This window comes from Enhydra lutris, unplaced genomic scaffold (genome assembly GCF_002288905.1).
Source record: "Enhydra lutris kenyoni isolate GAN:26980312 unplaced genomic scaffold, ASM228890v2 scaffoldscaffold25, whole genome shotgun sequence".
Classification (NCBI taxonomy): domain Eukaryota; kingdom Metazoa; phylum Chordata; class Mammalia; order Carnivora; family Mustelidae; genus Enhydra; species Enhydra lutris.
This window is the reverse complement of record NW_019154109.1, coordinates 5,207,303-5,221,084: the sequence shown is the minus strand read 5'-3', so window position 1 is coordinate 5,221,084 and position 13,782 is coordinate 5,207,303. Positions and strand designations below refer to the sequence as shown.

Here is a 13,782-nt window from a genome sequence, read left to right as displayed (position 1 = left end):
GCCAAACACAGCATGCCCAGTCCCCTGCAGGGAACACTTGGTAAATTCTGTATGCTGTTAGCATGCTGGAGTCCTGTACACCTGAAAGTTCCCAGCCCACCTTGCCCTGAATGCTTCCCACTTCCCCTGGCACAGAACGGGCTCTATCACAAGGGGACTATCGCTTTTTCAAAGGAGGGGAACCAATGACACCAGAGTTTGCTCAGGAATCGGTGGTGAGGCCAGAAAGACCACTGAGGAACTGATGCACTCAACCCAGTGCTCCAAGGTCTAGGCGCCTTCCCCCGTCCCCACCCCAGATCCACAAGGCCTGACAAACAGGTAGCATTCCCCCTCCCCCACCCAGTTCCCCAGCCAACCCAGGTTCTGGGGAGAAGGGCAACAGTATGTGAGAGGGGATGAGGGAGGAAGAGAAGTAGTGCTCTTACTGAGGAGTAAGTGGAGGAGGCGCTGGAGGCCAGGGACAGCACTGAGCCATGAACTGAAAGAGAAGCAGAACACAGAGTTAACAGAGGGTTCCAGGGACAAGGGGTTCCTGGGCAGAGCCCGAAGGCAGGAGTTTGGATTCAGATTCTGGAGGGCATCTGGAGCCAACAGGAAGAACACCACAGGGGGACCCAACTGGTATCATGACAGCCCCGAGCAGGCAGGTGTCTGCTGACGAGGCAAGGTCCTGAGCAGAGCTAGCCTCCTCCTTCAGTCTATATTCTCGGGCAGCCTGGGGATGGCGGGCCCTCGCTCAGCCTGCTCCTGCTCCGCGAGGCACGAGGGTTCAGGGAGAGGGAAAGGAGATGATCGTGGACAGGCATCATCTTCTCTTCCCAGGCAGGAAAGTACTTAAGCTGCGGAAGAGGGGAGTTTCTCGTCAGAGCGGCTCGGAACAAATCCTGCCATTCGGCCTGCGCGTCCTCTTCTCGGCTCTGGGGATCATGCGGATGGCCAACGGCCTGAAGTGTAAAACCCTCCTTCTGACGCTTCACTAGCCCGACTGACAGAACCACAGCGCCCCTGCAAGGTGGCCTCCAGGCGCGGTGGCCTGAAAACACCAGCGGGAAGTCGGCTCTCCGGTGAAGCCTGGTCTTCCAGGCTCTGGCCCTTAACACCCACATCACCACAAACAACCACAGGGCCCTCCCTGAAGCTAACCCTTGGAACATTCTTGCAAGAGGAATGAGATGCCTAATTCTTTCCTGGGTTTTAAGAGCCACCCTACATCCCTGGATCTTTTCACATTTGCTGAAAGACTGTGGGGAGGAGAGGCTGCTGCTGGAAAGAGGGGGAGGAGCTACAGTTCTGGGAGCACTCAGAGGGGTTCCATGTAACCCTTCCATGCTCCATTTCCCTCCCCCGGCCCCGATGGCAGGTGCTCCAGCCCAAAGCCCCAGTGCCAGACGGTGCCACCCAAAGGTTTCTGGGCCCCCAGACCCTTCAAAGGGATGGGAAGAAAGAGCTGAAATGGCCCCGACTCGATGTTCTGTGAATCATATACGTGTGTGTGGTGGTGGTGGCGGGGGTGGTGGCGGGTGAGGGGACCCAGCAGAGCTGGAATGAGCGTGAACCGCGCTGGCATGAAGTCTCACCATCGTCCGTGGGGTCTCGGAAGGATCCTGACCGAATCATCCCCTTGGGTCTCTCGGCCAGGGACAGGGTGCTCCCCATTTGGGAGCCGCTGTACAGCTCGAAGGCCGCCTCGTGGGTGGGGATGCTGTTGGAGCGGGTGATTCTTGGCGTGGTGGCCGCAGTGGGACTCACTGGAAGGACAGAGGGGAGGGGGACAGGAGAGGCAGGGGGAGGGCAGGAGAAGAGGCAGGGTCATCAGCTCTCTGGGTCCCTTGGGGAACGGAGCACCAGGAGCATGGGAGGCAAATGGTCAGGGGTGGGGGCAGGAGAGGAAGGGGTGGGGGTCGGGGGGAGTGTGCAGGCAGCTGCTGGTTAGGAGTGGGGTCTCTCCCGGGGAGATCGAGCCCTAATGGAGAAGGACCCTGCTGTGGGGAATAAAGGGGGAACAGCGTTTCCTATTTTAAAAGACCTTCCCTCAGCCCTGCCTGCCCGGGAACTGTCGCTTTTGAAGGTCAGGCTGGGGGAGCCTCGCAGCTTTTCTAAAACCTTCACATCACTTGCATGTGCCAATGGAATGGGATGTTGTGGTTCCGTAGAATACAACCGGCAGCCTGGGAGGACTAAGAATTCAGACCAAGACTCAGATCTAAATGATGACAAAGAGGCAGCTAGAGAAGGAGGCCAGGCTATGGGCTCTGATGGGCTCAGCACTGCGGGAGGGACTGAGGCTCTCCCCACCAGAGGTGTCATTCTAGTCCACTGGCCGGTTTTGACGCAGCAAGAAAACACCCCTTCCTGCCCAGCGTTCCCTGGCGGGAAGGTCAGATGGGTGGAGCAGGTGACAGCGTCAGGTGCGGCTCCTAGAATCTGCTTTGACGCTGGGCTCTGCTGAATCCGGGCTGACCCTGCTCCCCTTCGCCCCTCCCCCTGCTGGGGTTACAGCCTCCCTGGGTTCACACCCACAGCTCCCCTTGCCTATTCTGTCTCCACAGAGGCAGACGGAGGTCTACTCCCTCCATAAGGACCTGTGAAGAAGATTTTACACCTGCCTTGGCCCTTTCGAACACGTAAGGTGATCACGGTTTAGCCCAGCACCTTCAGCCTGCAGCATCCATGCCTTTCCTCTGGTTTGGTTCTCAGTGCAGACGGAGGACAAGCTGGCCCCGTCCCCCACCTGACGGCCCTTCAGAGAGCAGATGACCTTTCCTTACAAGTCACTCCCTTCTCTAGGCAAAACGATCCTGGTTCCTAGTTTTTCCTCAAATTCCCCATAGTCGTCCCATAGCCCGTCCTCGTGTCCCCTTACTGCGTTCCTTCACTCAGCTGAATGAGGAGGTGGATCTAGCAAGACACAGCAAAGCACACGCCTGCCCCAGGCTCTGTCCTAAAGGGGTTCGCCCTGGGCCCATCATGGCCTGCTGCTCCCTGGGGTCAGGCCTCCACCTGAAGCTTCTTCCCCTCCCTGCCTCTGAATCAGCCTTCTCTTCCTGCCTCCCTCCTTGCCAGACTTTCTCCTCAGGCTTTCGAAAGGCCAGGATGTGTCTTCAGGCACGCTGCCTTCAGGATGAGGCTGGTCCCATCGTCTGCCATCAACAACGGTTCCCTCCTTCCTCTCCGCCAGCCCAGCCACGTAGTGTTGCTGCCCTGGGCCTGGCGGCTCCTTTCCACCGCCGACTGCCTGCTCCCTGTGCTAGTCTGATCTCTGGGCCTCGCTTGATGGCTTTCCCGCGCCATCGCTCAGACTCTCCAATGCCACAAGCTCCCTACTCCTTGTGCCTGGGGGCGACTTCTCAGTTGAGGACCTTAGAGCACTCTGCCTTCAGTCTGACTTTGGATGGATAAACTGAGGCACCATGAAGCGACCCAATATAGTGGGAGTCAGAGAGGAGATGGAGCCTGAAGTCCAGCTGCCTTGCCTCACACGGCAGGGTGAGCCCTGCCTCATCCCGTGCCACAGCGAGTGACCAGAAGCACTGACCTATGTTGGTAAGTTGGCCCTTTGCGCTCAAGGACATGGAGAGTGCAGGGGGGGAAGGCAGCTCTGACTGGTCGTCGGATTCGGGCAGCCCACCAATGGTATGGGAGTGTCGCCTCTCCTTGGTCTCCTCCTGGGACTGAAGCTGGTACCTGTAGGGCACAGCAGAAGGGCTCAGTCTGCGCAGCTACAAAGGGCTATCAGAGCAGAGGTCTGGCGGGTGTGGAGGTTTGGAACGCATGACAAGGAAAAGGGGGAGCGGACAGAACCATCTAAGGAGGGAGGAAGACACGTGCGGACTCAGCGTCTTCTCCCACACCATCAAGAGAGTCCCGAAGGACCGGCAGGTATCTCTATGGGATACCCTGAGGTGGGGACTGAAATGACAGGGGGCCAGGAGAGCCTCTACCCAGAAGCTCAGGACAGAGTTTTACAGCTCCATATGTGGCCTTCCCAAGGGCAGGAGTTCACCTCACTGAAGAACTCAGTGCCACAGTCCTGTGGAGGACTGGGGTGTCCTGCTCATCCCATCTGAATGGCCCCCAAGGTAGCCTATTCTCTCAACCAATTTTGAAGGAGGAAAATTACAGAGAGGACGTTCGATCAGGATTGGGCTAGCATGGGCTGGGACAGGCAGGTGGAGGAGTCCCACAGGCCGACTTGTTTCTCCTCTGTCACCAAGGAAGAACACAGGCTATAAGGCCACCTCACACATCACAGCAAGCCTGGATGGGGCACTAGGAGGTACACGTGCAGGAACCACATGCCAGTAACTCAGCTAAAGGGGACCCTGAATTCATGACTGGGACTCAGGACAGGTCAAGTCACAGTTTTTTCCATACAGACCAGGAGCCCCAGATATGGGGAATGGCAAACACATTGAAGAGTTGGTTACCTGAGCCCTTTCTTGGGAAGAGTGTTCCGATCCCGCTGATTACTGTGCAAAAAAATAAAAAGAGAGAAAAGCATGTGAGTCCATCTTAGAAACCAGAGTTTGGGACCACAGGTTCGTGTGACACAACAGCTAACACAGGACATCAAACTGTGAGCCCCTTTAACTCTGTGAACAAAATAGGAAGATCGCTGTAGTCCGCCTCTGGGCTCACAACTCGAGAGATTCAACGGAAACGCTAATGTCTTCCTCTGTTGGGCATCAGGATGTGGCTGGCTATTTAAAAGATCCTATTAAGGTGTGATCTAATAGAAGCCAGTGTGGCCTCAAAAGTAAACGCTTTGGATTACAGGTGAAACTAATTATGAAATCTTGGCTACCTCACTTAATTAGTCTGTGTACCAGTGCACCCCGTGTACAATCATCACAGTGATAGTAATAATAATAATGATGATGATGTATAAACATAGTCACTGAAAACCTACTTACCTCACAGCGCTGTTGTGAAGCAAACGAAATTACTTCACGTGTGTGAAAAAACGTTTAAAGCAACAATGTGACAATGAAATACGGGACCGTCTTAACTGATGGCGAAAGGAGCCAGAGGCACAGAGACAGACCCAGGCTCTGAGGTGTCCCTCTCCACCCACCTGTCCAACTGCCCAGTTCTGGGGCTTCCACTCCAGGCCAGCTCTTCTGTTTCTTCCTCTGGGGGTGCAGCGGCAGGGGCAGGTGGGGTGGGACCAGGAGTACTGCTGGGGAAGGCACTGGGCAGGCTCATTGGCATCTGGAGGGACTCCATGCTCCTGTGCAGGCCTGAGAGTTTGGGGTACATGCGGGTCTCTTTGGGGACACTGAAACCACTCATCAGCTCCAGGCCCTGGGAGAAGCTGGCTGAGTTAATATTGAGAATGGGTGCTGGACTGGGAGTGAAGCAAGAAGGAAGAGGGCTCCCGCTTGCTGAACTTGTGGGATGCAGGTCTGGGACCTTGGAAGCGTGGGCATCACTCGATGATGGCAGATCCAGACTGTTGGAGTTGACCTTGTCTAGGTTGGCTAGTGAGGGTGGCTTGACAAAGCTCTTAGCTGTGGCCCTGAGGGAAGTGAAAATTAAATAAAGTATTTAGAACCACAGAGTTCCAGAAGCAAGAGGCAGATGGGACCTTAGAGTACTCCAAGTCTCATTTCCCTGTGTCTGGCTGTTCAAGCAGAGGCTTATCCCAATGCTGTCGTGAAATACGTTGGAAGGAAATCTGCTTGTGTGACTTGGGGTCCTTCAAGTCTTAGTGAGGGGGACGGCACATGCATGTGGGAGACACAGGCCGATTTACATACAAATGGATACACGTGTGTCAGTAGACAATAGTAAAACCACTAGTACAAGCACTGAAGACAGGTTAAGGGTTGACTGGGGAGAAGCAACTTGGCATACAGGGGAGTGGGGGGCTGGGGAAAAGCCGTGCAAAGGCCCAGTGGCAAACAGTGGCCATGCCATGCCTCGCTTAGTCTCAGGAGTACACGGATATGGAAAATAAAGAGCAGACAGATGAGGAAGAAGCCGCCCAGTTTGGGTACCTGAGAGGGGTTGGTGGCAGCTCTGTCAACTTGGTGGCCGGAGGGTGGCTGGCTTGGTTCTTAGGAGTACTCTCTGGGGAGCCAATGCTCTTCAGGGAGATGTTGTCCGAGTCCAAGGCCACTGCCTTGGCTTTGGCTTTCTCCTTTTCCCGATCCGTCTGATTGACAGGGGCTGGAGTGGTCCGCCCACTGGCCACCTTGGAAGGTTCCTTTAGTCTGGAAGGGGTAAGGCCCCCCTGCTTTGTGCTGAGGAGGCTGGGGTCAATGCTGCTGCTAACAGGGCGAGGTCCGCCCCGGCCGCCGGTCACGCTCATAGAACTGGACTTGGCTGGCCGGGGCAGGCTTCGGTACTGGATGTTGGAACGGGCGCCAGGAGCCAGGAACCCAGGCTCCGCACTGTTGGACACATCTAGGCTGGTCTTGCGTCCGTTCACGGGCTTGACAGGGATGCCTGAGGACTTCTGGATCTTGCTGAGAGTGGCTGAACCACCCGTCTGCATGACGGTAGCGGTGCCTGTGGCAGGAGGCGGCTTCTTGTAGCCAAAAGATCCCGAAGTGGAGGGGCGGGCAATGCCGGAGGGAGGCTTCTTAGCATCGCTCAGGCGGTCCCGGCCGGCGTCCGATGAGGAGCGCTGCAGCCCCGTGTTCTTCACTGCAAGTTTGCCCTTGTCGGTAGCTTTGCCTTCAGGTTTGCCTACAAGAGGGCAGGAAAGGAAGTAAGGGTAGCCGAAACTGGCCAACATCACAGCAGTATCCCAGCAAATCCTTTTCTTTCCCTCCACAGGAGAAGGGAACATTGTCAACGTACTCTGGTACACAGGTGAGTGGGCACTACGTAAGCTGATGGCATTTCTGGCCAGAGGAAGGAGACCGGGCAGGAGCGGCCTCAGGGTTTTGTTGGCTGGTTTTGCTTTTTGTTATTTTCTCCTTCTACAGCAGGATATTCCATTCTGGTTCAAATGGCAGAGGCAACCACAAAGGTTATTAAGAAAGAAGTGCATCACTACTGGATATTTACCCTAAAGATACAAATGTAGTGATCTGAAGGGGCACGTGCACCTGAATGTTTATAGCAGCAATGTCCACAATAACAAAACTATGGAAAGAACCTAGATGTCCATCAACAGATGAATGGATAAAGAGAATGTGGTATATATACACAATGGAATACTATGCAGCCATCGAAAGAAAAATGAAGTCTTGCCATTTGCGACAATGTGGATGGAACTAGAGGGTATTATGCTGAGCGAAGTAAGTCAATCCAAGAAAGACAATTATCGTATGATCTCCCTGATATGAGGAATTTGAGAGGCAACAGGGGAGGTTTGAGGGGTAGGGAAGGAAAAAATGAAACAAGATGGGATCGGGAGGGAGACAAAGCATAAGAGACTCTTAATCTCACAAAACAAACTGAGGGCTGCTGGGGGGAGGAGGGGATGGAGGGGGGTTAGGTTATGGACATTGGGGAGGGTATGTGCTATGGTGAGTGCTGTGAAGTGTGTAAACCTGGCAATTCACAGACCTATACCCCTGGGGCTAATAATACAGTATATGTTAATAAAAAATTAAAAAAAAAAAAGTGCATCAAACAACTGGTCAAGGAAGGAAAAAAAGGAGGGGATGCATATAGGGTATGGTCATACCTCTTTGTAAGTAGAGACTGGAAGGAAATGTGGACAAAGGCGAGAAGCTACGCAAGGGGCCAACTTTGGGGGCAATACAATTCTGATCTATTGTTTTCTTGGGACCTCCCTGGGAGGTCAAGCAAGCACCTTGTAAAGACAAGTACACCAGCCGATGGTCTTGGCAAGTGTATGAAGGCAGGTCAAACTAGTCTCTGAACATAACACACTCCGTCCTCTACCTCTTTCGAGCTGTATGATTTTGGCTCTGCCACTTTACCCTTTTGAGTTGTTATTTCTAAAGTTGTCGAGTGGAGATAGTAATATCCATCTTCCCTAACCCACAGGACTGTTGTGAAGACCAGATCATAACCATTAAAGCACTCTGCAAACATCTGCTATCATCCTGTGGGTTAAGGACCGTTAAAAAGAGGAGCAACCCAAGAAACAAGGTCTTCACCCTTGTCCCTTCCTTTCCTCGGGGCTCACCTGCGACTTTGAGGGCGCTCTGGGCTGTGTGAGTGATGGGGGACGTGACGGCCACTGGCGGGGTCTTGCCCTTCTTCAGGGAACCAGGGTGTCCCAGGCTCACAGGCTTTTTCAGTTCTCCAATCTTGGATGAATCATCACAGCTCTCGGGCCGCTCTCTCCGCCACTTCGAAGTCCCGGGTTCCATCTTCAGGCTACCACTGTCGTATTCCAGTTTTTTGGGGGTCTTCTCCTCTGACTCACTAAACCAGCTCAGCCCACTTTCGGCCAGTGAGCGCTTCTCTGAGTCTGTGCGGAGCTGAGGAAAAGACGAGAAAAAGCAGTGTGAGATGCTCACCTGGGGATGGAAAAAAAGGAGGCAGAGGGGATGGATTCTGGTGGGTGGGTGGCCCCACTCTTTCCCGAGTGTTATGTCAACCCAGGGTTTCTACGTACATCTCTAGGGGGCCGGAGAAAAGACATCCTATGTGTCTCAGGGCTTTTTTTTTTCTTCTCTGGTTGGAATAGCTCTTACACGCATCATTCCAAGTTGGCATGGGCGCTAAATACAGGGGCTCCTAAGACAACAGCTAATGTCTTAGGTGACCGCTTGGTAGCCTCAGGTTTTTTTGGACCAGCTCTGAAAGGACCTGGCAAAGGCACAAGGGAACCAATCCCAGGGAGCGGGTGGGTGTATGTGCCAATGCATCTGGCCCGTGGTTCATCTTGAGAGGGTGGCCTAGGTGTTTGCGAACTCACGTACCACTATTGTAGAGTTTCTGCGAGAGGCAGTGGGAGTCGTTGGGAGGGAGTTGAGGGAGGAGCTGGCATTGAACTCTTCTGAGCTGAGGTTGTCTGAGGCATCGCTGAGCCCACTGCTAATGGAGCTGCTTTCATCCCAGCTGTAGGACAGGAGATAAAGGTTATCAGTTAAAACAGAAGCCAAGGCAAGGAATAAAATTATCATATGGATGGAAGAACAGCTGTATTCCAATATACAGACTGGCCAAGAGGAGAAAGCCTGAAGGTTAGTCCCGAGTTTGCCAGTAACTTGAAATATGATTTGCGGCGTTCTTTTATAAAAGAGACTCTGCCTTTATCTGGCAAAGGAAGACATTACATTCCCTTAACAGAAAGGGATAGCATAAAGACAAAGTAATTCTGGGATCCGTCTAATCATACAATTTCCTCTCCCGATCAACGGTCTCCATCCTTATAGGTACCATGTCTTTGTTCATTTCTGGATGTGTTCTCCAGGTACTTTCCCAAAGTTTTTCATACCTGGTAACAAGGACCAGAAAAAGATTTATCTTTTCTAGGACCCCCTGACTCCATCGTTTCTCATTGCTCCCCCGCTTATACAATTCCCTGACCCTGGGATCAGGCTTCCCTTCCAAGCAGCATGTACTGCTCTGCTGATAAATGAACCACACTTTAGGAGCTGTGGCCAAGCAGAAGCCCCAAATTTGTGCTGAATGGTTTCCTTTTCCCGCCAACTGCTTGGAATATCAGATCTGTGGTATCTGGGAGAGACTGGTGTTGAGCGTCTGTACCTGCAAGTCTTCCTATAAAGAACCCTGGTTCGTATACTAAGTGAAATTAATGCAGCCTCCATCACTTTGGACCTTGGACTCTACAATCTCCCTCGGCTGTTCATTTTTGTGTTTAACAACTTTTGCAGTTAGAAAGTTAATTCTTACCATATGACCTAAATAGCCTCTTCTGCCATTGATACCAACTTCCTTTGTCCTCTCCTTATTGGCTGTTGGCAAGTTTCTTCTTCACATTATTTTCTGAGTTCAAAATCTGTCTCCTAGAACCTTTCTTCAATAGTCCTGTGTTCTACGCCTTCCACCGTTTCTATTACTTCCTCCTGGACCCAAAAATGTCCTTTAGATTTCACTCAAGTTTTAGAGCCCACAACTCAAACACGGACTTCAGGAAGACCACACTATGAGAGCTTTTGTTTGTGCCTGTAGGAATCTATTCTCTAAACCCTGGCATCTGTGTTCACAGGTTTGTTTGTCAGCTTTGCGTGTGTGAAGGATTAAGAGGCTGAAGATGTTTTTTGTGAATTAGCCGGTGTCTGGAAAATTTTTCCTTTTTGATTTATTTTGAGTTTCAGATCATGGAACAAAAGTCAGACATACAAGCCATCTAAGTTCTTGGCCCAGATTTCAGCTGGCCTCCCTTTAATTTATTTGCTGGGAAGAGGAAAGTGGGTGGTTTGGACATTTGGCTTGGCTGTTCTGGAGTGATTAATCCCAATACATTGAGAAACAGCAAAGAAAGGATGGGGATTAGAACACACTACAGAGTGATTTCAATTTTATTACTAAGCAATACAGCCCTTACTAAAACAAGCAACCTCTTTTTCCCTCCACCCATGACATATATTAATCCAGCATTTATCTTGGGCTAAGATATCACAGCCCCCATTTTGTAGAGAAAGAATACCGAGGAGGAAAGATAAATTGGCTTTATGATCCTATCAGCTCTTCTGGATCAAGATAAGATCTCTGGCAAGCAAACAAACAAACTATTCACAACATGTTCTCTTGGGTCAAAGACAGAAGAAGCCTGTAGCATTGAGCCTTCCATCTGAGATTAATTATTGGTAATGAAGGTCTTGGAATGGAGCAAAGTCTTATGAAAGGGCTCTTGCAAAAAAAAAAAAAAAAAAAAAAAAGGCAAGGACTGCTGTAGTCCACCAGTCTAAAGGAAACCTTTCCTTTGCCCTACATTTATGGAAAGCCTCACGGTGAAGTAAGGGAGGGGAGTGCATCTTCTCAGAAAGGGTTTCAGTCCTCCTCGCCCAAAAGACATTCCTCCCAACTCACAGACTCTTTCCATAAAGTGAGAGGGTATCAGCCTAAAATTCTTGGGCAAGATTGGCTAGAAGATTTAAAGATTTCCTAGGAAAATTCCTTTGCAGATTCTGGACAAAAGAAAAATTCTGTTGTCCTTACCCAATGGTTAAGCTCTTCCACTGGAGATGCTCCCCGGGAAGGAGCCCATTTTCCTTCTTTAAGACAAATATTAGGAAAATAATGGATGTTATAGTTAAGACTCAAACATTACATGAAACTATAATGGGAAAAAGGAAAAATGCCCCCTTTCTGCCCTCCCACTTTTACTTTTTAAAGAAACCACTGTTAACGGTTTCTTGTGCTTCCTTCGAGAATATTCCAACGCTTCTGCGTTCCTGCTGCTTGCTCTCTGGATCTGCAGAATAGCTGACGTTACAGGACCACATGTCATCACCTGGGTCCTCTTGACCAGGCTCCTCAGTTATAACCTCAGTCTCCCTCTTTGCTGGTTTACTTTCTCGTTTTAGAGAAGTACCTCTCTTCTAGGAGGTTTCTGAAAGGAGAACCTTGGGAAGAAGCAAACTTGGTAAGATCTGACACATTATAAAATGTCTTTGCTCTGTTTCTTACATGTGAAATTTTGGCTAGCCACAGAATTCTAAACTGAAAGTAATCTCCTCTGAGAATGTAAAGGCATCGCTCCATTGTCTGGCCTCTCCTGTTGCCATTCTGATTTCTTGTCCCTAACACGTGACCTGTTTCTCTCTGGAAAGTTTTAGCATCTTCCCTGGTATTCTAAAGTATCATTAATGACATGCCTTGGTGTGGACTGATTTTTATTCTTTGAGTTAGATACCTTCCTGGGCCCTTTTCATCTAGAAGTTTTCAGGCATTATTTCTTTGATGACTTTCTCCTCTCCATTTTTCAGTTCTCTCTTCTAGAAGGTCTATTATTCAGATGATAGATTTCGAGGCTGATACTGTCTTCCTTATTGTCCAGCACTACCTCCATTTATTTATTTATTTAAGATTTTATTTATTTACTTGACAGACAGAGATCACAAGTAGGCAGAGAGGCAGGCAGAGAGAGAGAAAGGGAAGCAGGCTCCCCGCCAAGCAGAGAGCCTGATGCGGAGCTCGATCCCAGGACCCTGAGATATGACCTGAGCCGAAGGCAGAGTGTTAACCCCCTGAGCCACCCAGGCACCCCTCCATCCATTTATTTTTGAACTCCACTTTTGGGGCACTGGCCGTAATTTTTACCTTCAGTTGCCTCCATTACAATTTTCATTTCTGCTATCATATTTAAAATTTTAAGCGTACTTTAAAAATAGTATATTGTTCTTTCCTTCAAGGATGCAATCCTATAACTCTCAAAGATACTCATTCACTCATTTATTCGGAGGGCCAGATTTACAATCTCTTTGTACAGTTTCTGGCTCCAAGTAGCTTTTCTCTGTTTGTACTGGTGAGACTTTCAGACGACAGACCCTGCTTTCCTGTTGGGTGATCCTTGGCTGTTTGCGCAGAGTTAAGACTGGAACACCCATGACAGGTTATTCAGAAACTTTGTGTACACTGGTGGGACTTGTCAATTACGGGTTCAGTATAGGGAGATGTGATTGGACTTATTTAAGTTTTTTCTCTTGGGGGTTTCAGATTTCCTGGAGATGAATCTTCCAAACTCATGACTAGAGTTGCCTTTCCGGAAGTAGCAAAAGAGAGGATAGAGAGTTAAGTGTTTCTTATATAAATTTTAAACCAATCCTCCTGATTTTAGTTTCCTCTCTTCCCTCCACTAAGGGCACCTGGTGTCACAATTGTCAAGCTTTTTTGAGGGTTCAGAGCTGCAAACACAGTGGCTGTGCAGCTTTCCCCACCACTGGCTCAGGATTCAGCTTTAAGTTGGTTCAATCGGTTCACACGTGCCATTCCGATTTCCGGCTTCCCCCAGCTTTGTGGCTATGATCTCTTCCCCCTCCTATTTTTTGTCCTTGGGGTGTTAAGACTTAAGGAACAAAGAACCGCCCCCACCCCCCGCCGTCTTCCCTGCACTGGGAGCAGCTCTCCTGCCACAGCCTATCGTCCCCTGAAAATGGATGCATGTGCCAAGTTCGTCTCTTGGTCAGGAGCACCTCTCCGCTGTTGAGAGGATCACTGTCTGCGGCGGTGCTAAAACCACCAGAGACACTGACAGATGAGAGCCCAACTCAGCAGCCTGGCAGCCCCTCGCCCCGACCTCACTTATTCCCACCCGCAGCTTCCTATCCAGCACCGTTCCAAGGGACATCTACACAGCAGCCAAGTTCACTGGGGCTGGGGCTGGGGCTGCCATGGTAGGGCTGGCTGGCTCTGGGGCTGGAATTGGGGCTGTGTTTGGAAGCCTCATCATGGGTTATGCCAAGAAGCCCTCGCTGAAGCAAAAGCTGTTCTATGCCATTCTGGATTCTGCCCTCTTTGAGGCCCTGCAGCTCTTTCGCCTGATGGTGGCCTTTCTCAGCCTCTTTGCCACGGGAAGGAGCCATCTCTACCTCCCTTAGGTCTTTCTCCTGTATCTTATCTGTCTTGTCTGATCTTTTTCCTGTATCTCCCCAGGCAGCCTGGGGAAAGTGGCTGGCTTTGGGTTTGACAGAGGAAAGACAAATAAATAATGTATTAAGAAAAGAAAAAAGAAAAAAGAAACCCCAAACCCTTTATAATCATTTTACTCTTGTGGTAGTTGTGAACTATATTAAACTAGTGCTGCCAGCAGGAAAACACCTCTGAATGACACTTAAACGAGCCTGCTCTTTTGGATTAGACGTTCTGATGGGGAGATTCTGAGTAGAGTGAGGAGAAGACACATTAACTTTGCAGTTCCGTCACCAAATCAGGAAGAGC

The 13,782-nt window shown here is 50.5% G+C and overlaps 1 protein-coding gene across 2 annotated transcripts in view; it reads right to left on the bottom strand.

Moving 5' to 3' along the window:
* Nucleotides 1-13,782, bottom strand: part of LOC111151143 (neuron navigator 1) — a 173,910-nt gene that overhangs the window by 24,994 nt on the left and 135,134 nt on the right. For both annotated transcript variants that reach the window (XM_022508935.1, XM_022508936.1), the window contains 8 exons: nucleotides 8,856-8,994; nucleotides 8,114-8,411; nucleotides 6,003-6,696; nucleotides 5,078-5,521; nucleotides 4,431-4,472; nucleotides 3,539-3,687; nucleotides 1,581-1,751; nucleotides 429-481 (listed from right to left, as the gene is read on the bottom strand). In XM_022508935.1, coding sequence (XP_022364643.1) covers nucleotides 429-481; nucleotides 1,581-1,751; nucleotides 3,539-3,687; nucleotides 4,431-4,472; nucleotides 5,078-5,521; nucleotides 6,003-6,696; nucleotides 8,114-8,411; nucleotides 8,856-8,994 — 1,990 coding nt within the window. The remainder of the gene's footprint in view (nucleotides 1-428; nucleotides 482-1,580; nucleotides 1,752-3,538; nucleotides 3,688-4,430; nucleotides 4,473-5,077; nucleotides 5,522-6,002; nucleotides 6,697-8,113; nucleotides 8,412-8,855; nucleotides 8,995-13,782) is intronic.